Source organism: Peromyscus leucopus, chromosome 10, assembly GCF_004664715.2.
Source record: "Peromyscus leucopus breed LL Stock chromosome 10, UCI_PerLeu_2.1, whole genome shotgun sequence".
Classification (NCBI taxonomy): Eukaryota; Metazoa; Chordata; class Mammalia; order Rodentia; family Cricetidae; genus Peromyscus; species Peromyscus leucopus.
In genome coordinates this window covers 60,397,840-60,424,305 of record NC_051071.1, presented here as the reverse complement: position 1 = coordinate 60,424,305, position 26,466 = coordinate 60,397,840, and the positions used below count along the sequence as shown (strand labels likewise).

General features: G+C 45.3%; 1 protein-coding gene across 9 annotated transcripts in view; it reads right to left on the bottom strand.

Annotated features, from left to right (window-relative positions):
- Dcun1d4 (defective in cullin neddylation 1 domain containing 4) overlaps positions 1-26,466 on the bottom strand; it is an 85,369-nt gene that overhangs the window by 14,420 nt on the left and 44,483 nt on the right. For all 9 annotated transcript variants that reach the window (XR_005092338.1, XM_037209097.1, XM_037209098.1 and 6 more), the window contains 4 exons: positions 23,836-23,927; positions 13,749-13,819; positions 10,213-10,304; positions 1,161-1,269 (listed from right to left, as the gene is read on the bottom strand). Coding sequence is in view for 8 of the 9 variants with exons in the window: in XM_037209097.1 (XP_037064992.1) it covers positions 1,161-1,269; positions 10,213-10,304; positions 13,749-13,819; positions 23,836-23,927 (364 nt within the window). In the remaining variant the exon portion in view is untranslated. The remainder of the gene's footprint in view (positions 1-1,160; positions 1,270-10,212; positions 10,305-13,748; positions 13,820-23,835; positions 23,928-26,466) is intronic.

Sequence of the window (26,466 nt, the reverse complement as noted above, 5' to 3'; positions counted from 1 at the left end):
AATCCCAGCACTCCAGAAGCAGAGGCAGGCAGATCTTTGTGAGTTCAAGGTTAGCCTAGCAGAGCAAGTTCCAGGGCAGTCAAGGCTACATAGAGAAACCCTGTCTCAAAAACCCAAAAGAGGGGGGGAAATTATGTAATGAACTATTTAACCTAGAAACTAGTACCTATTCTGGAAGTACCTAGCCTCTACCTCCAAATAAATTACACGAATGCCATTCCATAAAACAGTACATGTACACCTCATCTCTTCATTTGTACCATGCGCACAGTGACTTCATTAGATTGCAATTATCAGTATGACATGAATTATGACTCCACATAGCACTACTAATGAACCACTGCAGACGAATTATAACTCACCACGGAATACATTTTTGGTGCTAAACTTATAGAGCCAAAGAGTGAAGACAGAGAAGGGAAGATACATTCCTCCCTCTACTTAATGAAAGAAAGAAAGGAAGAAAGGAAGGAAGGAAGGAAGGAAGGAAGGGAGGAAGGAAGGAAGGAAGGAAGAGAGAAAGAGAGAGGAAGAAAAAAAGAAAGAAAGATTTAAAAAATGTAGTCAACCAAAGTCTAGCCACCTGAACCCAACAAACATACAAACACAGAGAAAACACTAATCTGGAATAAAACGTAATTACAAGGGCTGTGGCCGGGTCTCCAGGAACATACCATCAGCTAGCCCTTTGGAATTCTGCACCTAAGATGAGCAGGCTTTCAATCACCCCCAGGGAATCCCTGTCACAAACTTGGACTTGAATCACTAAAGCAACCAACAGGAAGTCAGCCTTGGTTTGAGTTCACATTCTTTCCAAATATAGTAGCAGTTTCCAAGTGAGACTGGACTAGGTACGATCAGTATTCCAGTCCCTGGAGGACTGAAGGTCTCTTGTGTGAGAAAGGACGGCTTTTCAAATCTATCGGACTGTTCTGAGTATCACGTGCTCCTCCACAACTTACTCCTAAGCCAATCACAGGAGCTTTTAGCTAACACACACCTTTGCCCAGAAGCATTTTTTCAAAGCATTAGAAACACTAGCTTGTGCCCTGCGAGTAACTTTTCAAGGTCTCTGCTTTGGTGTAAAAAGCAAATCTCCAAAGGCAATAAACGAAGGGTGGGGAGGGGGACGGACATCTGGACAGGCTCAGAGAACTCACCCGCGCAAAGTCAAAGGCGTATCTGTAAATGAGCTTAAAGTTTGCTGTATCGTTTAATAATGATCTTAAGTAATCCAAGGTAGCTCTGAGTTTTTCTGTTGTGTCACATCTAGGAAACAGAATAAAGGTAAATTACAACCTGAGTGGGTGTTGGTTGGTTTGTTTAAACTGGAGCAGTATAAAACCAAAAGAAGAAAAAGCCAGAAGCTGGACTGTGTCCATCATGACCAGCCGCTTTCTGCGCTTTTTAATAAACGATAAAGGCATAAAAAAAAGCGGATACACAGTAACCAAGCACACACTCACACACACACCCCCTACACATCACATTTATGCTCCTCTCACATGCATGTGCCACCTGAAAGCTTCAATGACACTTCCCATCAACCCCCACGCCATCTCCGTGTCCTGCCAATGTTTCTCAGCTAGCAAGCACACAGACCTGTACCATCTCCAGCTGCTCGGCAAAGTGCCTTCGCAGTTGCTTTAGAGACCACTCCCCCTGTCTTTGCAGGGTGTCGCTGTCAGGTAATTCCCACGGCTGCACATGTTGCTGATGGGAACACGGCATTGTGTCCTCATGTCCTTCAGGGAACACCACGAGGAGGCTTGCCACATCAAGCTCTTCCCTATCTCGGAAATTAATCTGTACGGCTGGGGGGAGGGGTATGCACCAGATTCTCCACTTACTGTTTATTTGTATGTTCACGTATGTGTGTGTGCACCTGCGGGCCAGGTCAGCTCCACTTACTGGTTTATTTGTATGTTCACGTATGTGTGTGTGCGCGCACGTGCGGGCCAGGTCAGCTTCAGGCGCCATTTCTCAGGGCTGCCCAGCTTGGTTTTTTCAGACAGGGTCTCTCAACGGCAATCTACTGAGTAAGCTAGAACGGCTGGCCAGTGAGCCCCCAAGGTCTTTATCTCCCCCCCCCCCCCCGGGATTTACAAATGCAGTCACTATGCCTGGCTTTTTATATGGGGTCTGAGGATCAAACTCAGACCTTTCTAACGTTAGGGGGAGCAAATCAACGGAGCCTTCTCCCCAGCCCCAGGGTGTCCATTTAAAAGTACTTTCCTAGCTTTGAAACACAAATGGCCCGTGTGATGACACCTCAAGACTGTGACGACCCAGTTCATTGGTTCTTTGTCCAACCTGCTGTTTCCTGATGCCTCAGCATCCCCAGAAGCAGGCTGTAGATCAACCCGCAGGTCAGCCGTACTGGTGTAGAGACACAGGGACATGCAGGTCCATCAGTGGGAGCCCTCATGCCTTCTGCTGGGGGGGAGGGCGGCCACTCCAAGCACCACCCCTGTACCTACCCAGCCTCCTTCATCTCACATGCCTCCCCCAGGGCAGCACATGCCGCTCAACACCCCGACTCATCCATGCACAGCAGTTTTTGAGGCGCTCCGGACACCACCACCCTCTCTGTGGACGCAGTGGACTGTTCCTTCTAATTCAGCACGTTCCAGCTGCTGCTGTCTTTATTCTCTGCAACGCACAAACTGTTGTCCCAGTTTGGGCACTGGGTCCCTGAAGCTGTCTGCCTCCTTCTGACATGTCCCCACCAATCTCTGAGCATTTATTTCCACGCTCTCTTCTCTGGCACAGAATGTTCCGGCCCCCATTTTCTTCTTTCTCTGCTCCAGACTTGAAACCAGCTGTTTCTCCAGGGAGCCCTGACCATGACAATGTGGTTTTACCAGGAAGTGACAGTGTTTACTTTTGATAAGGAAGCACCCTAATGAGTTGTTTTTACAAATTAACTTTCAGTTTACAACATGTAAGGCTTAAAGAGAAGAACCAGGCCAACAAGATGACTGGCGGGGGTGGGGGTGGGGGGTGGGAGGTAGGGGTGGGAGGTAGGGGTGGGGGTTGGGGGGTGGGGTGGACCACTTGTTACACAAGTCTGGTGACCCAAGTTCTGGCTCTAGAACTCACTTAGCAGTACCAAGAATCGACTCCACAAAGCCCTCCTCTGACCTTGTAGCGTGTTCCGGTGGTGAACTGTCCTGCGCTGTCTGAACTCATTGAGAAGCTGACTCTCGAAGAGGGGCTGACTGTCCTCCGTCCCAGCTCAGCCCCGACTCAAACACACACGTCACGTGTCATGCCTGTCAGGGGGTGGGCTGCCCACCCCCAGCTGTGACAGGGATTAAGGAGAACAACAGAACACCGCAAATATAAAAACCAAGGTGCCCTTAAAAGCTGCTCGAGGGCAAAGCATTTCCTTCGGACAGGGTTACCCTATACCGTTTACCCTATAATGTAAAGGTATCTAGGGCGAGTGGAAGGAGGGGGAGGGGGTGACCCCAGCTGACTGCCTCAACTTCTCCAGTCTGTTTCCAGCAGACATGATGAACAACAGATGTGATGATGTCTCTATTTGTTCTTTTACCTGGAAAGCCCCCGGAGGCAGACACTGTTCTGCCTCGACCACCCAATCAGGAACTCTAGCTCATGCCTTAGTGGAGCTTCCCAGCCAACCCTGCCAGACTGCTGCAAGACCCAGGGGCCTCCTCTGCCCGGGAATCTGTCTATCGGGAATTCCGCAGGCTGCTTTACAAGGGGTTCCCCAGTCAAGTCCAATGGATGGTTTGCACACTCAATTTGCTGATGTTTGTTACTTGACTATGTAAAACTTCTTTTATTTTCATTTCCTATGATATACTTAATAAGCTCTCTCATTCTAAACCAGAAGAATGGCTACCACAGCTCATTCTGACCATCCAGAATAGACCTCTACATGCAGTTACCATGTGCCTACAAACACCAGCTCACTTTCTCCAGCAACATCAAGGCTGTTCGTGGCTGACTGTGGCTCCTTGTGTTTCTCTGCAGAGTTTTTATTTATTTGCTAGAACAGATAATATATAATCTATTATATCAAATGAGTGCTTAGTGTATTAACTAAAATATGATTCAAAAAATAGCACACTACTTTGTTTTTAGTAAAATCTGCAAAAGCTCCTTTTTGGTGGCCAAGTACAAATACAGGCAAGTCTGTATCTCTCTATTACAATAAACTGTCTAGAACCCCCAAACTAACCAGAGTATTTATTGTTCAAGAACAGAACCATCTAGAATGCCCTGTATTTCTTCCTGATGTTGAAAAATAAAAGATTAAAATTAGATTAATTTAAAAGTGAGAAAAAAGTTTCTTCAAGGGACTAATACGAAAGCTGAGAAATACCCGAGACCTAGACAAGTATTTTGGAGAAGTAGGAAGGTCCTCCAGATGCCAGGAACAGCATGTGCAAAGGACCAGTGGCAAACAGAATGTGGCAAGTCCTAAAGCTAGAACACACTGTGGCTGGGAAGATAAACAGAGGGAACGTGGGCAGAAGGGGGAGGAGGAGAAGGAGGAGGAGGAGGAGGGGGAGGAGGAGGAGGAAGGATCAGACCTTTAAGTCTCCCATGGTCCCCTAGGAAAGATTTCATATTGCATCCTACAAACAACACAGGTACCTCCCACTATGGGAGAGATCAGGCTCGCACCCTCGACAGCTCTTGGAATCTCTGAAAAGAGTGTGAGGAAGGAAGGGTTGAGATGCTGAGAGTCTAACTGTAGTCCTAGTGTTGGAACCAAATGAGGATGGCAAAGACTGGAAAAACACCCAAGGCAGCGTGGGGTAGGTATGGCTGGGATGCAGGAGTGGCAGCCGCCTCAGTTGGCATTAGGTGTGTACTACTGCAGGACCAAGAGCCTATTAAAGAAAAAATTAACAGTGTTAATAATGGTGGTGGCTTACAGAGGAGGAAGCCAGTCCATCCAAACACGTATAAGGCCAAACAAGTTCCTACTCTTCACTGGAAAGGAAAGCCAAGGGCCAGACTGAGACGGGCTGTTTGGTTTAGTCCCAGGCGATCGTTAGTTTTCACAGATTCGGGCGCAGGAACCAGAGCAGCGAGAGCTGCTGCAAGAAAACGAAGTGACCCTGGGTGCTGGGCAGAGCAGCATGTGAGACCCAAACACAGGATCTGTGCCCAGCCTGGCGTAACCTTTGCACCCCTAATGAAAGATGCCCCTGTGTTTGAAAGGTACCTGGAACTTCTCCAATTGTGAGAAATGACCAAATCCCATATTTTAAGTGAGATCAACTATCAAATGCACATACAAGATTCCACCTCATGGGTCCATTAGGGTACATCTGTCACACGGGCTCTTCCCTACAAACTCAGAACAGGGGGCCACTAAGGAGACAGGGCTCGCCCGGCTGGGAACAACAGGTTGCCATCTAGTGGCCATTCAACAGGGACCCTTTCAGAGGATAAGGTGAGACAGCTAAGGGACAGTGAAGACACGGGTTTGGAATGCTCAACCCAGCGGGCTTTCTGGAAAGTGGCCGTATTTCCACCTCAACTGTATAGACAGGATAAAAGTTACCACATTCAGTGAGTGACCACACTTCTAAGTACAGATTGCTTTCCCCACAGCCCCTCAAAACCTGCACCCCTTCACTTAGTCCAAGCTATTTGTCCATCATAGTTTTACACAAAAGGGGCTACCGTTCTAGCCCTTCCCTTCCCAAGCTCAAGGCGCTTCTAGATCTAACACAGCTCCCACCAGGGGGTAATGACCTACTCAAGAGCCCGCCCGCCATTTTTACCAAGGTACCCTACAGTCCTGGGTCTCCCTCCTCCCTTCCCACTCATACAGGCCACCAATCTGTACCCTAAAAAAATCTTAACTCCCAAAGCAATGGTATTAAAATGTGGGATATCCTGCCCGGTGGATGGCCTCACACCCAGGCACACAGGGAAGAATTAATTAGATTCAGAGGTTATTAGTAACCCCCAAAAAAAAGTAAAAAGGGAGGATGTGAAGTTAGGAGGGAGATGGGGTGAGAGGCACCAGGAGAAGGTAGGTAGAGTTGTGAATGGCTATGATCAGAATATTCTGTAAAAATGGTTCATAAGATTTTGAACAAGTAAATAAAAATATTATTTTTAAAATTTTGGAGGTGACTGAGTCATGAAAGCAAAGCCTTTATGAATGGGACTAATGTCCTTAACAAAGCAGCCTAAAGAAGCCTGTCTGTCCTAACCACCACGTGAGCACACAGCCGTGAGGCACCCCCTGACGAGACAAATCCAAGCTGTCGGCTAGGTGCCAAAGCTACTGGAGCCTCAGCCTCAGGCTTCCCCTCCACAGCTGTAAGAAATAACCTTCTGTTGTTTATAAGCAACTCGGTCTCTGGTACTTTGCTATAGCAATTTAAATGCAGTAAAATGTGTATCACTACACATAAATACAGGTTTGTAGTGTGTGTGTGTGTGTGTGTGTGTGTGTGTGTGTGTGTGTGTGTGTGTGTGAGAGAGAGAGAGAGAGAGAGAGATCCAACTTGAATCTAAAGCATTTCATGGGATAGATTTAATAAAATGGAAATGACCAGCTGGGCATTTAATCCCAAGTATTCAGGAGGCAGAGGCAGGTGGATTTCTGTGAGTTCGAGACCAGCCTGGTCTACAGAGCTAGTTCTTGGACAGTCAGGGCTGTACAAAGAAACCCTGTCTCAAAGATCAAACGAAGGAAGGATGGATGGATGGATGGATGGATGGATGGATGGATGGATTGAAGGAAGGGAGGAAGGGAGGAGGGAAGGAAATGACCAAAACCAGGGGGGTAGGGAGAAATCTAAAACAGATCTCTAAACAGAACTCTAAAACAGAAGACAAGTAACAGATAAAAAGACAGACCACTTTCCACAAGTAAGTCCCCCTGCGTTTTCCTGGGGACTTGGTAACTGCATCTTCCAAAGGTGTCTTAGTTGATTCAGCTGGCAGAGTGACTGTATTAGTCCTGAACCTCTAAGTGTTATTTCTAAGTCCCGCCCCTAATGGACTTTGTCTTGGTGACAGTTACCTTTGCTGTCAATCAGGTTGTACTTAGGATCACCCAGGAAGCATAACTTTCAGTGCCTGCGAAGGTATCTCCAGCAGACTGACTCAGGGACGAACCCCACCCAGCCCACGTGCTGGGGTCCGGAACTGAACCAGAAGGAAGAAGGGCAAGGCTAAGTGCCTGGCAGTGTGGTTCAACGCCTCTGGATGGGTTTATGGAGGAATTCGAAGAGTTTAAAGCCACAGATTAGCTAAGAATGTCATAAGCAGACCTTAATGGGCAACGCTGACCCAAAGTGTAGGAGACCAGAGTGTCAACAGAGCGGCATGCAGGAAAGTCTGTGCTCGCCAGCTCTTGTGGGGGAGGGGCACAGGAAGCTTTGGGAACTGGACTGGAGACAATCATCTTAGATTTGCCACGGAAATATCCTAAAAACCTGAGTGAGGTTGAATTCAAAAGTGAGGGTCTATTTTGTCTAAGAGAGGGAACTTCGAGACAAGTGTAATGCTCTGTTGTGGCACAGTTACTGCTCACGGCATTTACCCACATTTACAGTCAGAAGAGCAGGAAGAAAGGGTGTCAATATGGCTAGAGCTGGAGACAAATGAGCCAGGATGGCCAGACAAGGGCTTGAGCTCTGTTAACGCCAGGGTGAAACAGAAGCAAGGCCGGGCTGTACAATCTAGAAGCTCACCACCCCAGTGACATAGTTCCTCCAGCAAGGCCATACCTCCTAAATGTCCCCTAACAGTGCCACCAGCTTGGGGACCAAGTATTCAAATACCCAGGCTGTGGGGCACATTCTCATTCTCTCGTCAGGTGACAGCAATGATAGAGCAGTGGTCCTCACTCTTCCTGACGCTGCGACCCTTTAATACGGATCCTTGTGTGTGGTGACCCAACCACAGAATTATTTCCATTGCTACTTCGTAACTGTGATTTTGCTGCTGTTAGGAATCATAGTATAAATAGCTGTGTTTTCCGATGGTCTCAGATGACCCTTGTGAAAGGGGCATTTGACCTGCTCCCCTAAAGGGGCTGTGACCCACCTTTCAGGCTGAAAACCACTGAGACAGGATCATGATCTTGTTCATGGGTTTTCTTTGCCCAGGATATGGTACTCGGCATATTAAGTGTCATTCGAATGTCTCCTAATATAGTTAGGCTGCATGGGAAGGTTCTTAAAAACTTGAAATTATAGTAATTCTATCCTAAATTTTTTTTTTTTTTTTTTTTTTTTTTTGGTTTTTTCGAGACAGGGTTTCTCTGTGTAGCTTTGCGCCTTTCCTGGAGCTCACTTGGTAGCCCAGGCTGGCCTCGAACTCACAGAGATCCGCCTGGCTCTGCCTCCCGAGTGCTGGGATTAAAGGCGTGCGCCACCAACGCCCGGCTCTATCCTAAATTATTAACTCCATCTTGGATAAGAAAACCAGTCTCCAAATTTTACAACACACACACACACACACACACACACACACACACACACACACACACACACGAGAGGGGGGGGATTCCTCCACTTTTACAATGGGTCATGCATATCACTGCACCCTGAATTTCTACAATTAGGTCAAGGCCGCCTTCGAGAACCCACCTGTCGCCACCAACTGCACCACATCACAGAACAGAACTCACAACTAAGACCTTCATGGGCTCTTTGATCCCTTAGAATGGAGACGTAGGCCTCTTTCAGAAAGTATAGCATTCAAACACACAGGCAAAGCTTGGCATGAATGAGAAATGTTGTAAGGAGAAAAGTCTGAAAGGACCTGAGACTATATACCAAAGGACATCATGCCCTCTAAGTACAAACGCGACTGGACCTGGAGGACGGCATCTGCCTCTGAAGCCTTGAAGCCGGGTCTTGACATGGCCAGGCATCTGTGTCACAAGAACACTGCACTCTTTTCAGGAGGCAGTAAGGGGAAGCCAGAGAAAATGATGAGTCAGCAGGCTTCAGCCGCCTAAGGCCATGCTCTCCACAACAGACACCATCACACAGCGGTTCGGGGCCACCCCCCCAAAACTGTAGTGCGCACAGACAAGGAATGTGTGTTTGTAAAGGATGGCAACTTTGGCCTCACAGTCCTCCGCCTACCACAGACGATGCTCTAGGGAAGAACGTGAGTTAAGAACCCAAGGGCATGGCGTCTCTTCCTAGCTCTCCTTTCTCAGGTGGCATGCCGTTCTCCTCAGTTTCCCCATCTGTGCCGTGTTCAGAATAAAGCCAGACATGTTCAGATGGGAGAAGAGCAGGGAGAGGGCACGAGCCATCACGGCACGGGGTGGAGGACAGGTCGGTATCGGCAGGGACAGCGACAGTGGAAACTAAACCTCCGCCACAGTTTCAACGAAAGCACCAGACCACTTCAATCACAATTTAACCCAGAAAGGTGAAGTCTATTCTTCCCAGCTAAGGGGAAAAGGAAAGATAGACACTCCTGGTTCTTAGACCAAAGCCAACTAGTGCTTCATCTTGAAAGCGTCTGACTTCTTGTTCCCTCCCCAACTTTCTCCTTCCTTTTTAGTGGAATAATTTGTCTTTTTGAATGAAACTCTAAGCAAGTGTGCACCTGCACACACATGCACACGCAAACACACATACACATGCACACGCACACGCACGCACACACACAAAGCAAATACATAAAGCTATTGATTATTTTTTTCTTAATCTGGACTAAGGGGTCCAACACAGTTAATAAAACTGACCTGATGGACTGAAAATGTAAAATATACAGTAAATTTAAAAAATTTTAAGAGAAAGAAAATAGCTTAATTTTTAAAAGTATGCTGGAATAATAACATTTTGGGTATCTGTGATTAAATAAAATAGATTGAAATTGTCGATTTTTTAATAAAATCTCACCTTACATATGTGGTTCACATGCATGGGGAGGGGAGAACTATTTCTTCCCAGAGCTACTCCAGGAAAATACTAATGCTCTCTTCACCACACACCCAATGTACAAACACTCCAGTCACTAAAACACGCCCATCATCGTCCTCAGGATGGGTTGTGACTTCCATCTCTAGCCAAAGGGAGGCTTGTCACACTACCAGGCTTCTCTTCTCTTCAACTCTACCACGTCCTGAGTCCCCAGGGACGAGATGACCACTAGAGGAGATCAGGAGAACCCCTCCTTTATCCTACCCATCTTCTGAACCCTCTAACCACCCGTGACCCTTGCGGCCCCAGGACTTACTGTAGAGAGGTCATTCCTTTCAGCCATTCCTGCAGAGTAAAATAGCCCATGTTTTGTGCATCCAATTTCCAAGCGAGGACAAGCATGACTACCTGTGGAAATACAGAGATACAGTGACAAAGCAGACCTCAGCCACTAACCACTCCAACATCCTGCAAGAGCTTCGCTCACGGTGGTCCAGGCACCAAAGCATGAAGGGTGGCTTTAAAACCGAGTTAGTCTGGGTTTGACAAACACCCACAAAATGTCAGACAATATAATAAAAAACTAGTGATAAAATTGTTTTTATTTTAAAATATTAAATTAAAAAAATCAGTGGGGTTTTTAGATTTAAGGAGAACAAAACATGATTGTTAAATAGCAGTTTTTTTAAAAAGTGATTTACAGATTATAAGGCTAGTAAAAAAACTTCCCCCCAAAGGGCACTCTGTTCTTCAGATTACCCACAGCAGATTTTCTCCTCAGCGCAGGTGTCCTGCAATTCTGACACGTTAATATCAATTTCTTCAGGTGAACAAATCCACATTCTTATGTAACTATGCATATTATCAAGCTAGGTTTCCATTTAGCCCACATTACAAACTAAACATGAGCAGAACACAGACGGCACCAGTGGACACGCTAACATGGACAGGGAATGAACAGAACAGAGATGGCACCAGTGGACACGCTAACACGGACAGGGAATGAGAACACAGACGGCACCAGTGGACACGCTAACAGGGACAGGGAATGAACAGAACAGAGATGGCACCAGTGGACACGCTAACACGGACAGGGAATGAGCAGAACACAGACGGCACCAGTGGACACGCTAACATGGACAGGGAAAGCCCAGGAGGCCTCAACCCTATACAAAGAACGTCAGGCAACTAAGGAATACCATTAAGGACCTCAAGAGAGGGAGAAAGAGTCTTCCCTGTGGAAGAGTCTCTCTCTCTCTCTCTCTCTCTCTCACACACACACACACACACACACACACACACACACACACACGTAACAACAATTAATGGGGGAAAAAAGGCCATGAATTTGAAAGAGCAAGGAGGGGTATATAGATAGATGGGTTTGGAGGAAGGAAAGGGAAGGGGAAATGACGTGATAATTTGTTTTTAATGTTCTACATAAAAACATGTTTAATAAACAGACGAGGGTGAAGGAACATGAACTCACAAACACACTCACACACATGAACACACTCACACACATGAACACACTCACACACATACACAGGTTTAGCTGAGCAGCCCCAGGGGACACTCACAGGGGAAGCAACCTGGTGGACGTCCTTGGTGTAAACCAGTAAGAAAGCTATGTGTTTTTAGGGACCCCCTCCCTCTTAGTAAATGAAGGGAGACTTGAACTTGGCAGGCCTGATAAAATTTCCTCGCTATGACTATTCGGAGGCAGAGTTGAAAGACCTTTACCGTGTTGGCTGGGGGAAGCAAACAGGCTTTACCAACACTGGCCTCAGCGCTTGCTTTGTGGGCTGCATCTGACTGACTGACAGCCGTGGGGGGTTATCAAACAACACGTCTTCCTCCTTAGGGATGTAAAACACCCCCACTTCCACTCTGCCGCCGCCGTCTCAGAACCGAAGCACGGTGCACGTGCTTGGAGACAACCCAATTCTGAATTTAGTCTTTTAGTCTGCACCATCATTTCACGTATCAAGACTGTCTCTATTCCTACAGAAACAGAGTTCTCAAGGGTTCCTAAATGCCAGCAAGGATGACAAGAGCTGCAACGACAACAGGCGAGGAACCTGGAGCACCTTCCTTGGCCAGTCTGAATCACAGACAGGCAGGTTTCTGCCTCAGGTTCCATGTCCAGCCCCATCCCTCAACTCCCGCAGCTTAACCCTGGTCTCCCACCCTCACCTCACCTACGGCCTGTCCCTCACGCCTCCGGAAAGCCCGTGACACCATTTCCCCTGTGCCCACGGACGCCACCAGGTGAATTACTCATGACCTGCTAGTCCCTGAACTTTTACACCAAGGTGAATAATCTATCAAAATATTGGACCTAAAACACCTTAAAACATTTTTTAAAAATTACAAGACCAAACCCCCATAATGGACCGCATTCCAGAGGTGCTTTAGAGCACTGAACTCTTTCCTTGGGCGGACGGTGGGGAGAGAGCAGCCGGGGAGGCACAGGAAAGGCAAAGACATAAAAGGGAAACTAAGACCAAAGGTGGAAGATCTCAATTCCTAGTTTTCATTAAAAGCGCAGCACACACCATGGGCTGCAGATGTCTCAAGTCTAAACCAAGGAGAGGGCCCCTCGAGACCTCTTCCAGACCACAGACTCATGGGTCTGCCACCTTGGTTGTGCTGGCAGCTACTGTGAAACTAAGCTGCATCATTTATGATCCAAGGCACATGTGTGAACGTAACGTTTCATTTTAGTGCGATGTATTATGTGAGAACAAGAAAGAATATTTAACACTGTCATGACGTAAAGAACAAGGCAAAAATAATTAAGCATATTAAAAAAAACCCCAAATTCTAAGGGAAATATTTAGCACTTTTACACTAAAAATCAGTCAGTTTCTGAACTAAGTTCAATTAGAAGTGAAAGACCTGGGGGAAATTTATGGTAATTACCACCTACTCAAACCTTTATGAATAATTATTTAAAATCTGGAACTCTTTATTAAGTTGAAATATCTACTGAGGGGGTAAAGGGACACAGCACACAGGGACTGGTACCCACTGTTCATCTGCCACTGGGGACATGTGTGCCCACATCCTTCTTAAACAGAGAGATTAAGCACTTAATGTACCTTTAGATACAAGGAACCCAACCAGCAAATGACCACAATTACACAACACTTAAAAGGGGAAACTTCGGGCTGGGCGGTGGCGGTGCACTGCTGGGCGGTATTTGTACACTGTGTGAAGATGTGTCACTGGGACTGGGTTAATAAAGAGCTGAAGGGCCAATAGCTAGGCAGGGAGAGGTGAAGTGGGACCTCCAGGGACAGAGAGGACTCTGGGACAAAGAAAGGCCGAGTCGCCAGCCAGACATGGAGAGAAAACAAGAGGTGCGAGATGGAAAAGAGGTAATGCCACGTGGCAGAATGGAGATTAATATAAATGGGTTAAGTTTTAAGAGTTAGTAGAGACAAACATAAGCTAAAAGCCAAGCTTTCATAATTAATAAGAAGTCTCCGTGTTGTTGAGAGCTGGCGGTCCAAAAAAAAAAAAAAAATCTAACTACAGTACACACCTTTAATCCCAGCACTCAGGAGGCAGAGACAAGTGGATCTCTGAGTTTGAGGCCAGCCTAGCCTTAAAGTACAAGTTCCAGGACAGCCAGGGCTACACAGAGAAACCCTATCTTCAAACAAAAAACAATCAAACAAACAAAAACAAAAAGAAAAATCATTTAGAAACAATCAGAATGTCTTTCTTAGCTGTAGACAAGCCAACACACAACTCCTTCTTTTATTATTGCCTTACTAGGAAAAAGGCAAAGGCAAGAAAGAGGGAGCATGTCACCACTTCACACGTCCAGGAAGGCAGACTTACATTTTCTGGTTCAACACCAATGTCTTCACAGAATTTCTCCATGCCCTCAGGACCCACCACATCGTCAGTTCCTGTAGTGAAATGCAGTGTCACGTGAATAAATCTGGCACAGTATCAAATACAGCTGATAAGACTCAAAGGCCGTAGCTAACTCCTTCAGGAAGAAATCAAGTACAAATTGGAAAACATTCGGTGAAACCCGTAAGGATTAGTTAGTCCTTAAGGATTCTATTTTGTACTTTCATTTGAATCATCACTGTAGCCTTCAACCTTTGGATAAGGCGGTCAGCTCTACCTGAGGACAAGGCTAGCTCTACGTTCTTGTTTGGTAATGATACCTATAATAAACACAAGTAAAAAATTTTAGGTTCTCCACAAAGAATCACATACCAATCTCTATAAAATAGGAAAAATAACATAAATTTCTTTACATAGAAAAAAACAACCAAATATAGTCCTCCATCTCTAAATTCAACCAATTCAGAAGTATTTGAAAAAATTATGTCTATACTATATTCATATTGATTTTTTCCTTGCCATTAAGTAGGATATAATATCTATTGACACAGTGTATATAGTATATTGTATATTTAGTATTATAAATAAGATCTAGAAATGACTTAGAGTAGGTAGGAGACTTTCACAGGTAGTATGACCCAAGTACTAGCTCATTTGACATTAGAGGCTTGAGTACTATGGAAATTGGTCCCCTCCAGTCCTGGAACCAACACCCAGCATGGATCATGGAACATCTGTCCTTTTGTTCTCTTTTGATGATTTTTTTTTCGTGTGTGTGTGTGTGTGTGTGTGTGTGTGTGTGTGTTTGTGTGTGTGCACTCAGAGGCCCAAAGAGGGCATAGGATCCCTTTGAGCTGGAGTTACAGGTAGTTGTGAGTAGCACAAATGGATGCTAAGAACCAAACTTGGTCCCCTAGAAACTCAGTCCATCTCTCCAGCCAGACTTTGTCCTTGATATATATTGTTGGGGGACATTCGATCATACTGTGAACCCCGAGTTTGCATTTGTGTTAATTATATAACATTAATCTTGGGTGAGGAAGCTGCATTAGCAACTAGTTGACAGAACGAAATCATAGGGCACCAGAGGGCACCCAGGAGAGATAGACAGACATGGGAAGTAGGAGGGAGGGTTGGGAGTGGCCCAGCCTTTTGTGGTTTGGTGAGGTGAAAGCACAGGTCTTCCATGGACACCAGCAAGGAGAGAGGGTGGCCAGCTAGTTGCTACTCAGCCTCTATGAGCTCACAGGTTTTCACCCCAGCCTTTGAATCTCAAGTCTTATAATGAGAGAGATTTAGTTAAGGCTCCCTTTAGCGGCAGCGACAGGGCCAGTGCCTTCGGGGACAGAATGCTTGCCAAACTGCTGCTTGAGCAGCCAGGACGCTGCTAGAGAAGCAGGCCCATAAGTGCGGAGTCTCAGTTGAGGGCTGAGTTAGCAGTAGATTATGTGCTGAAGTTAGAACAACACTCTACCACCTCCCCAACCCCCACAGCTAGTTCTGTTTCTTCCTGGGGACTGCCCAGGCCTCCACTTCAGCTCATGTTTGGGTCTTAACTACTGAAATCTGCTCTTTCCTACTGAAATTCTTGCCAAAGTCACCTCCCTAACTGTCCAATCTAATGGACACTTTCCATCGTTGTTTTATTTGCTCTCTGGCAGTTTGAAGCTGTTCTTTTCAAGAAACTCTCCTCCCATGGCTTCCAGAAATAACTTCGCATCTGGTTTTCCTCCTTTTTCTCCTCTTTTGGCTTTTCTGTGGGTTCTTTTGCTCGTTAAAATGGATGTGTGGAGGTCAACCTCAACGGCTAGTCTTTAGACCAGCGGTTCTCAACATGTGGGTCGCGACCCTTTGTCAAACCTCTATCTCCAAAAATAGTTTACATTATGATCCCTAACAGTAGCAAAATTACAGCTATGAAGAGGCGATGAAATCATGTTATGTATGGTTGGGGGTGACCACCACATGAGGAACTGTCTAAAGGGTCACAGCATTAGGGAGTTGAGACCCACTGCTGTAGATGCTCATCCAAAATTTCCAACCACTGAAAACTTTCAACTACTCCCCCCCACCTCTCGTCCTGACCATGAGCAGCACCCACATGACCACGCACGCACGCACGCCGGCTCCACAGCTGTAACTAGGTGAGTCTTCTCCCCCAAGTTCACTGCTGCTGCATTTTCCTCTCCAGCAACACCTCAGAGACACTTGGCCTACACACCTAGAAACAAGCCTGGGAGTCACCCTCCCTTCCCCCTGACTAGCCTACCTTCTCAGTGTTCCTTAAGGGCATCCCTCCTGTACAGCCCTGGTTCACTGAGAGCCCCGACCCAGCCTGCACACAGCCACTAAGAGACCCTCCCCAAGTACAAATCCGGTGCTGGCTTAGAATTCTCCAGTGGCTCTTCCTTTCCTGGAGTTGAGTCTCAGGCACTTCAGCTAAGGTTCTCTATGAGTTAGCAGTCCCCACACACTTATTTTTCAGCCCTGTCTCTTCCAACTGCAAAGGACGCGTCTCAGAAATGCATCAAACACTAACTACTGCTGAATAAATGTAAGGGTGCCTGGGGATACAACTTAATGGCAGAATATCTGCCTAGCATGAACAAGGCCCTGGATTCAATTCCTTGTAATTAACATGCATGCACATGGGTGCATACACACAACCAACCAACACACACACACACACACACACACACACACACACACAAGGTCCCATGTATTAGGGCAACATGATGGTCCAAGTCAGTAATCCCAGCACTCAGGAAGATCAGGAGCCCAAGGTCAGTTCTCCAAACAAGATGAGGCCAGCATGGGTTCCGTGAGACCTTTTCTCAAAAGCCAAAATGAATAGATGGATGAAATTAGGCTCCAGAAACACCTACTGATCCGTACGTGATTTCACTAAGCACTACCTGTGCCAGAGGCCATGATGCACTCAGTGTCCCAGCCTGTCCTCCCTTTCACTCCCTTTCTTCCCTGGATAACTCATTCAACCATCGAGAGTGAAACGGAACAACCTGCCCCCCCCCCCCCCCGCAGGCCACATTAACCACGGCCGTCTCGACTCCACGCGGTCCCATTGACTCTGCGCTGCCATCTCTTATTCACAAATGTTCTGTGTTTTTTAAGACAATAACAGATGCTCTGTTCTCCATAGTAAACTGCCATCTCTCTCTGGGATCTTTTTTCATTCTTTATAAATTAAATTTATTCATTTATTTTACATTCAAACCACAGTTTCCTGTCTATGTATAGAATATATACATACTGACATCACATTTCTACCTTTGTTCAGGAAATTCTCTTCGGGCATCCAGGAATACCATAATGTACCACCATTTCACCTTTGATGAATAATCACTTGCCTTGCCTTTCCAATATTTATATTCACTTCCTTTTCTTATATAAAAGCACTGCTTAGTAACCAAGCAATGGCAAATAAGAGGAGTGAGAATGAGCCAGCTTCTGTCACTTGAACTCAAGTGGGAAGACATTTAGGAGTTGATGCCGATAGACCGGCAGCTCAGGCTTGAGTGCACATGTCCACCTGTGTGCACATTAATGCATTTCCATGATAAAATATTCAGGTATGAAAGATACAAACTCAAAAACCTGGAAGCTGTGTTTCCCTCTCCTTTCCAGTTAGGCCATGCCCCTAGGCGTTTTACTACGAAAGTGCAAATATACAAGGCAGGACGATCATGAAGCTTTTTCTCCCTTCACCGTTAACCCGGTTTTCATCCTCGTGACTCTGACTCTATTCTTGCTGACAGACACAAGGGCTGGGGGACTGAGGAGAGCCTAAGCAAACACCCTTTATCCCCCTTTTGCTACAAGGTTTTCCCTGAGGAACAGATGCCTTTCTGGTGTTTACAGACGCTCTTGCTAATTGTCCTGTCTGAATTCTTCTCTACTTCCTATTCTACCTGATGTTTAAAAACTTTTACCAAAGCCAACCACTGAACTGTGTGTGTTTCCAAGCTTGCTCTGGTCCGCTGGTGCCTCCAATCTGACACTACCATCCACATTCATTACAAAACCTGCTAGACACACTAGAAATGAACGCTACAGAAATCCATTAACAAGCAGCCAGGTGTGGTAGCACATGCTGGGGTACTGGGGAGACAAAGGCAGGTGGATCTATGTGAGTTCAAGGTCACCTTGGGATAGACAGCAAGTTCCAGAACAGAGTCAACATAATAAAATCCCCCCCCAAAAGTTTGCAGTGATGATGTAAATGACCCCCACTCTACACACTCTTTGCATACATTGTCATTGCATTAGTTACACTTGTCTGTGTATTATAAAAGAATACGATTCCACCATATAGTTTATAACTCTCTGCTCTCAAAAGTGTGTGTGTGTGTGTGTGTGTGTGTGTGTATATATATATATATATATATATATATATATATATATATTCTAAATATAGTAAAATGCAGCTTCTTAATAAATATTATTTAAAATCTATTCATCACTCTGACATTTAATATTGTTTTCAATCTAATTGTGAGCAGATTGTGTGCTCACTAGGAGTGTGCTGGCTAATCCTTATGTCAACTTGACCAAAGCTAGGGTTATTTGGGAAGAAGGAATCTTAACCGAGAAAAAAAAAAAAGTCCCATGGGCAAGTCTATAGGACATCTTCTTTAATGAATGAGTAAAAATGTAGCCACTAGGGTAAAGATTAACAACTGAACTGTCATAGTACCTTCGGTGCGAGGGAAAAATCAGTTTTCTTCAATAGAGTGACACTGGGTGTATCAAACCACTCCAGGAAAGGCCTCATGTTCAGGAGCGACTGACCAACATATAATGGATTCCACAGTTTTTTGCGTTTTGTGGGTTTTTTGGATGTTTCTATTAGGTTACAGTTTGGTATTTTGTTTCTTTTTGGGAGTGGTTTTATTTTGCTTTCCGGTTTTGGAAGGCTTTATTGTTGTATTAGGTTTTTGTTTTTTGAGAAAGAACTTAAAAGTTGGGTGGGCAGGGAGGAGGAGGGGATCTGGAAGGACTTGGGGAGGAAAGAATATGATCAAAATCTATTTAAATTTAAAAATTGTCTTAAATAAGAAAAACAATAATAATTAAACAAAAATTAACATATTGGAACTGTACAAAACAAACAGAAGGAAAAGAGCCCAAAAAAACCCACATGAAATAGAGACCCACTCATTTGCAGACTTGGGAATCCCATAAAAACACTCAACAGGAAGCCATAACATATACTCAGAGGATGTGGTGCAGACTGAGCAGACCTGGGCATGCTACTTCAGGCTGTGAGTTTACATGAGCTTTGATCCTGCTGATTGAGAGGGCCTGGTTTCCTTGATGTCCTCCATCCCCTCTGGCTCTGACACTCTTTCTGCCTCCTCTTCCTCAGGGTTCCCTGAGCCCTGAGGCAAAAGATTTGATAGAGACCTCCTGTTTAGGGCTGAATGTCCTAGGTTTCTCCCTTTCTGCATATTGTCTGGCTAAGTCCCATCTGCCTCAGGAGGAAGCTTCTCTGATGATGAATGAGCAAGGCATTGATCCTTGAGTATAGCAGAATGTCATTAGGAGTTACTTTATTGTTCTTGTTTGTTTTAAACAACAGCAGTACTTGTTTTTACCCTAGGAATCTCGTCTCAAGTTCTGGATCACACTAAGCAGTGTTCGGGATGCATTCCTCCTCATGGAGTGAGCCTTCAGTCCAATCAGATTCCAGCTGGTTACTCTTACAAGCTTTCTGCCACCACTGCCCTAGTTTATCTTTTAGGCAGGACATCATGTCAAAGGGTGTGTGGCTGGGGTGGTGCTTACCTCTCTCTTTTGGTAGCGTGCAGAGTACCTTCCTATACCAAAGACGCTAGGATATGGGGGTGAAGGCTCTATGTGGGCACCAGCTCGACTTCTCCATGTCCAGTGAGTCCTGTAGGTGATGTCATCAGCAGTGGGGTCTTGCTGTCAGTTTGTGGAAAGCAAATTCAAGTCTTGCAACAGCCTGGGTTGTTTGGGGATTTCCATGGGACCCCTTTGGCCAACAATTCAATTAGATGTAATCTAATCACTGGACTGGAAGCTTTATTTGGTGACAAGAGATGGCCAGTTGGGGCTTTAATCCCCCATTATTTGGCAACTTCATCTAGAACGCCTTCATATATGTATATATTTTAGGAAGCTTCGACTGTTAGGGTTCCATACTACCTCAAAGGGCCCTTCCCTTTAGTTGTCTCTCTCCGTATTACTTCCTAGCTCACTGTGGGAGGCGCCACCCCGGAGAGGTGGTTTTGGAGGTTATAAACAAAGCAAGCTCGGCAAGCTATAGTCTACTGCTCTACATCAGTTCCTGCTTCCAGGTTCTTGCCTTGAGTGCCTGGCCTGACTTCCCTCCATGAGGGAATGGAAACTGAAAGTGTTAAGTTCCTCCCTAAGTTGCTTTTTGTCATGGTGTATATCAATGCAAGAGAAATCCTAAGAGAGGGGTTTGGGATATATATTAGAGTAAGTCTATGAGTTCATCTCTAGACTAACGTGGTAACTTTTGTCAAGCAAGGTTATGCCAAGAATATGCCACTGGATCAGGGAAGTAGAGCTTGGGGAAGACTTAAAACATCAATTGCATCTGTATTTCAAACAATGAGCCATGTGATGCCCTGCCTTACCAGATGCTGGAGGGAAACTGGGAAAGGTAGATTGTGAGAAAAGTCACAAAGCTAATGATGTTCCACTTCCTTGTCCCTAAAACAGGGTCTCTAACTAAACACATCTGACTTGTTCCTGATACCCCAAGACCACAACACTGAAGTTCTCAGAACCATAGCAGGACACACCACTGCAGCAAAGAGGCTGTCCTTGGGTCTCTTTGGCAGTTTTTAACATATCTTCCAGAAACAGACTTTAGCATTTTTATAAATGCCCATGTCTTATGTTTCCATCTCTTCTGGTTTCTAATCCCCCTTTCACAGACCAAAAGACAAATACTACAGAATTTAACTCAAAATAGCCTAAGGGCTTACAGTCATGGCCTACAGAAATAACATGACCTACATATGTGAGCTATACTGGAGCACTGTTTAAAACAAAAACAAAACTCATGTTACTCCCCCACTTCTTATTTTACATTCACTGTAGGAAGGAGAAGGCACCTAATAGACTTTTAATGTAAAATAAACCATTTTCCTTCTAATGAGAAGGTAAACATTTCCATTTTCAGATCCTGGCCAATTTAGAATGGGAATAAACCCACAACCAGACACCAGGAAGATGACCCAGAGACCAGGTTTATGTAGCGAACTTCTGGACTCAGGAACTGAGTCGGCACCGGTTTGGAAAGGTGAGGATCCCCACCTCAGCATGTGTTAAACCATGCTGGCCTTGGGCTGTGGGTGCCGAGGGACAACAGGAGAATGGGGGTCCTGGAAAGGACTAGAGATCCACCCATCTGAACCAATCTACCGCCATGCCTGCCTCCCCGTCAGGTTAGAAGACAGGGACGGAGTCAGCATCTGTCCTCAGCTCAAACCAGCACACCTGCTCTGAGGTCAGCCTCCTGCGCCTCCCGGCCTTTTCCTACAGACATGCCACAGCCACACCAAAGGCCACCGGGTGCCTCTCCCAACCTCTGCCTGCCCTGCGCTGCCAGTTCACGTGCCTCAGATAGTCGAAGTGAGCGTGGCGCCAACTGGAGCTCTCGGTCTCCCGATCTGAAGCCACTTTTCCAACTGATAAAACACGCAAGAAGAAAAGGCTAAAAATGGGAGAGGGCTCCGGGACTATAAACACACAGATAAACTCACCCACACAAACTCTGCAAGTATGGGGGACTACAGGGACCCATCAGGGACCCCAAGGAACCCAAACAATGTGGCTTTAATTTTATTTCCAAAGTGTCACCTACAGTCAAGGAAAAGCAAGCAAGAAGGCAATTCCATCTTGCCCTCTAAAAAACAAAACAACAGACTCATTTGCTTTCAAAGAAAAGTGTGTATGCGTGCACACACACACACACACATATCAAAATAGCTATGCTACTGTGCTAGATTTTGTTTAAATTTCCATAATTTTAGAACATATTTTCACAGAAATAAACGTGAGTCAATCAAAAGATCCTCATAATGTAGTAAGATTGTAGGACACCTCTTCATCCACTCAGACCTTTTCTGAGCCCGTGGAAACTGTCAACCACTTTTACATCAAATTAAGCATGTCTTCAAAGACTCATTGTAAGGATTATGTCCTTAATTACATCACCAGCCTGCAACAGTATCCCAGCCTAAAAAGTGGGCGTGCCCTCTTTTTCCACACTCTCTCCTTCCATATCCCCCCTCCTGTGGTCTGTCTTTGTCTTTTCTCTGTCTCTGTCTCTGTCTGTCTGTCTCTGTCTGTCTGTCTCTGTCCCTGTCTTTGTCTCTCTGTCTCTCTGTCTCTCTGTCTCTCTCTCTCAATAAAGCTCTAGAAAGGTAACCATGGCTCATGATTCTTCTGTCATGATACATCCACCACTCGCCACGCTTAATCAACACTTGTGTTCTAATGAAACTTGAAAACAGATACGCTCCAATAACTTCAGGAGTCTGTACCAGTGTCCATGCCCTGCATACAAAATCCAGCTGGAACTGTAAAAGGAGAATTCACTAGAAGTACAGAGGTACTTCACAAGGAATCTACACTCGAGTGAAAACTGAAAGGGTCCGGATTGTATCCTTTCAAACCCTCCCCCAGCCCCACACTCACGCCCCAAATAAAGATGCTCTTCTCTCACTGCATTCCTGTGAAGCCCAGGGAGGGAGTCTGGTCCCCCTGGGTCAGCCTCTGTGGTGAGAGAGACAAGACTCATTACAGTAAAGGGTAGAGAAATCCTAAATCTTACACTCAAAGTTGGATAAAACAAGTTATGACCAAAGTCCTGTGAAGTGAGGAGGCAGCCGTAAGGCTCTTAACATAATTCAGGAGCCCCCAACTGGACTTCATGGTCGGTAAATACCGGTAAGAGGTACAAAGAACAGTTCCTATCAGATGGGAAAAGGGAGAAAAGCATTTCAGCAGAGGGACGATGGAGCCGCGCTGGCATCCTGGAGGCAACAGAGATCTTTTGAGTGACAGGCAGGGAGGGGATAATGTCAGAGCACAGCATTCATGAGCTGCTGCTTCTAAGTAAGACAACCAGAGACACATGGAACTCAGTCTAAAATCAAGACCAGTGACAGGAACACAGGTGTGAGGGCCGTTGAGACAGTCGAGGTGACTGTGCTAAAGTTCAACAGTCAAGTTGAGAAGGCCTAAAATATGGGGAGGAAGATGAAGGTCAAGAAACCTGCAGGCAGCGTTGGTCTGACATCCTTCCTCTCCCGCCTCAGCACCAGGCAGCGGCCACAAGGCCACCATGCTGTCCAACCAGTCACAGTGAACTGCCAAGAGGCAACTCGATTTTAAGACACTTGAAACACCGAGGCAAAACGTTTCTGCCAGATGATCTTTCAAAATAGAGACACTCAGTGTAAGGAAATCCCACTACACCACGATGAAGTTCAAAATAGCAAAGCTTATTTTAACTTTGAAGCTTAAACCAAGTAGTTACCCACTATCAGTATTCTAACTAGGTTTCCCAGCAATCCGAAGGGTTGTCCCAAGTGTGTTTCATCTTTTCAGTTCCCTTCCAGTGTTGTGAATTCTTGGGCTTAGCTGCTGGCTATAAATAGGGTATTTAGTGATTGGCTCCGACTACATCCCTTTCTTCCGCTCTGCCTCTATACCCCACCCCCACCCCCACACAGAGACACACACACAATTTGAAAAGTCCATGTTTTTTGTTTTTGTTTTTTTGTGGGTTTTTTTTTTTTTTTTTTGGTTTTTCGAGACAGGGTTTCTCTGTGTAGCTTTGCGCCTTTCCTGGGACTCACTTGGTAGCCCAGGCTGGCCTCGAACTCACAGAGATCCACCTGGCTCTGCCTCCCGAGTGCTGGGATTAAAGGCGTGCGCCACCACCGCCCAGCGAAAAGTCCATGTTTTAAAGTCCTGTGGTCTCCTCTAAGATGCTTCTTCTTTTCCTAAGGATCAGCTGTACATGACAGCAGCCATGACTTACCTGCGTACTCATAAAACCACTCCAGGCACCGCTTACTGGAGAAGGCCTCTTCTTCAGTCTTAATTCTGGTTGACTCGTATTTCCTGTACATGCTACAAGTTGAAAAAGCAGTTTCATGTTATTTATGACACTGAGTTCAGGTAGTAGGTACTTTTCACTTTGGTATAAACCAGACATCTACTCAACCTATGTTTTAAATATATTTTAAAACTTTATTCCCCACATTTTCAAGCATAAGCAGTTTCATAACTAGTGCTGAAATACACCTGTATCTTAATAAAGAATTAAACATTAAGGAATACAAACTATCTTATCAACAATCAGTAACAACTAAACATGTTAGTTACTTGATAAACTTGTCTCACTATCTAGAATTCACTACAGAAAGATTCCAAGTAAAACATGCCAAGAAATAAGGCATTCATAATGACCCTTAAAAAACACTAATTACTCCTATTGCTCCATTAAATCTTCCTGATTTCTGTGTCATGAAGGTTGGGTTAAGCACAGGCTATGGAGGAATTTGTCAGTAGTAAGGTATGCCAGAAAACATTAAGCAAATAAAGAGAACCAGGCTGGGGGGTTAGCTCAGTGGTAGAGGCCCTGGGTTCGATCCTCAGCTCCAAAAAATAAGTAAGTAAGTAAGTAAGTAAATAAATAAATAAATAGAACCATCAACTCATGTCCAAGCTTCCAGAACAAAATTAATCCAGGTGCAAGGCTGGAAGAATTCTCTTCAAAGAGGACAGCTCCCTGGCTCCTGGTGCTCCACTGTAAGCCTGCTGGGCGGCCTGAGCTGGAGACGAAGCAGAGCAGCCTCCTGAAACTCAGGAGACCCTCATCTCCTGACAGGCCTGAGGGGAGCTTCCCACATGGAGCAGGCAGGAGCAGGAGCTTCAAATGTGACCGGGCTACAAAATGTGTATATATCTTAACCCATCGCATCCATCCAGCTGTATTAATATTCATGGATATAACTTTATTTATATACTAATATAAAGATCACAGACCATTCCCTGTTTTAGTAAATTTATTCACAAGTGTTTACTCGTGACCTAGACAATGACTGATGACTGGTGTAAACCTCTGATAGAAATTCTGGTAGCTATCATCATTCGACCATCATGCTGGACGGTTTGAAGTTATTGAACCTACAAACCCCATAATAACCCACATAATAACCTACATAAATGCAAAGGATACCGGCCACGGGTTCAAAGAGAAAGGGACCGTACATGCCTATTTTAGCCTTAATTCATCTATAAACTTGTAGTTCTCCTGAAAGGCAACACAAGGTAGAAATCCCCTAGAACTAAAACCTGCCCAAGACCAGACAATGGAAAAATAGTGCGGCAGCTAAGAGAAGCAAAGGACTGGTGTACATTACCATACAGATGAGCCTCAAAAACATCCTGCTAACTATGGCAGTGAGACACGGAAGACCATTTGGACAAGATGCCGGAAAGGCGAACCATGGTTGGCATAAACTAAAAGAGCGGCTGCCTGGGGCTGAAGTGACCGGCTGGGATGATAGAAATGTTCCGACACTGGATCGTAGTGACAGCTTATACAACTCAGTTAGCTCAAAAACCAAACTGAGTTATATACTTCAAATCGATCGACTTCATGGTATGTAAATCAAGTTATTCAAAGGCCAAGAATCAAACTCAAAAACTTCATCTGAACTGCCAGCTTTTAAGCTGGATTTTTCATAGTCCATTAGTATCATATCAAGTTATAATGAAAGAAAAAATTTACAACACAGAATGCTACATGAGTATGTGAATTCACCAGTTCTCTGATACAAGGTACTTGGCTTCACAAAACTGAAAACCACTGGCCGGAAGACAGCTGGTGGTCATCCTGGAAATCCCTCTCTCCCCCTAGACAACGTTTTCTGCTCAGCCATTAACTGTGGTGTTACATTCATTTCTGCTGTCTGCCTCTGCTCCTCCAACTGAGTTGTAACAGATGAAGCACCACAGCAAGGAAGAAACAAAAACCATCTCAGTCCCTCCATTCAAAGATGATCGGCAGACCGCTGATGAAATGAGCCAGAGTGGGATCGGGGAAAGATTGGAAAAAAGGAGAAAAGACAAGACAGGAAATTTGTCAGGTGATGAAAGGAAAAGCTACTTATTAAGGTCAAGGCAAAACAGTAAAGACATCTAAGAAAAACATTTAACAGTCCCTGGCATCACCATAATTAACATGTGACTTGTCCACATGTGATTTAAGTAGCCTTGTTTTTCCATTTTCATTAAATTCTCAGCAACAATGAGAAGAAATTATGACTGGCTGACACTCTGGAGGGGCAAGGACACTCAAGACAGCTGTCTCAACTCTGGTCCTGTGGCTACAGCTAGTGAGACCCTCTCCAAAGGACAGACACCCGCTCCTGACAGGCTTTCCCAGGCTCTACCAGCCAGGCCCCAATAGAAAAAAGTGATGCCGCCCCAGTTTTAGAGGATCAGTTGATTACTACAAAACTAAAGGTCACGCCTTTAACCCCAGCACTTGGGAGGCAGAAGCAGGCAGATCTCTGTGAGTTCAAGGCCGGCCTGGTCTGCAGTGTGAGTTCCGGGACGGGCACCAATGCTACATAGAGAAACCCTGTCTCGGAAAAAAAAA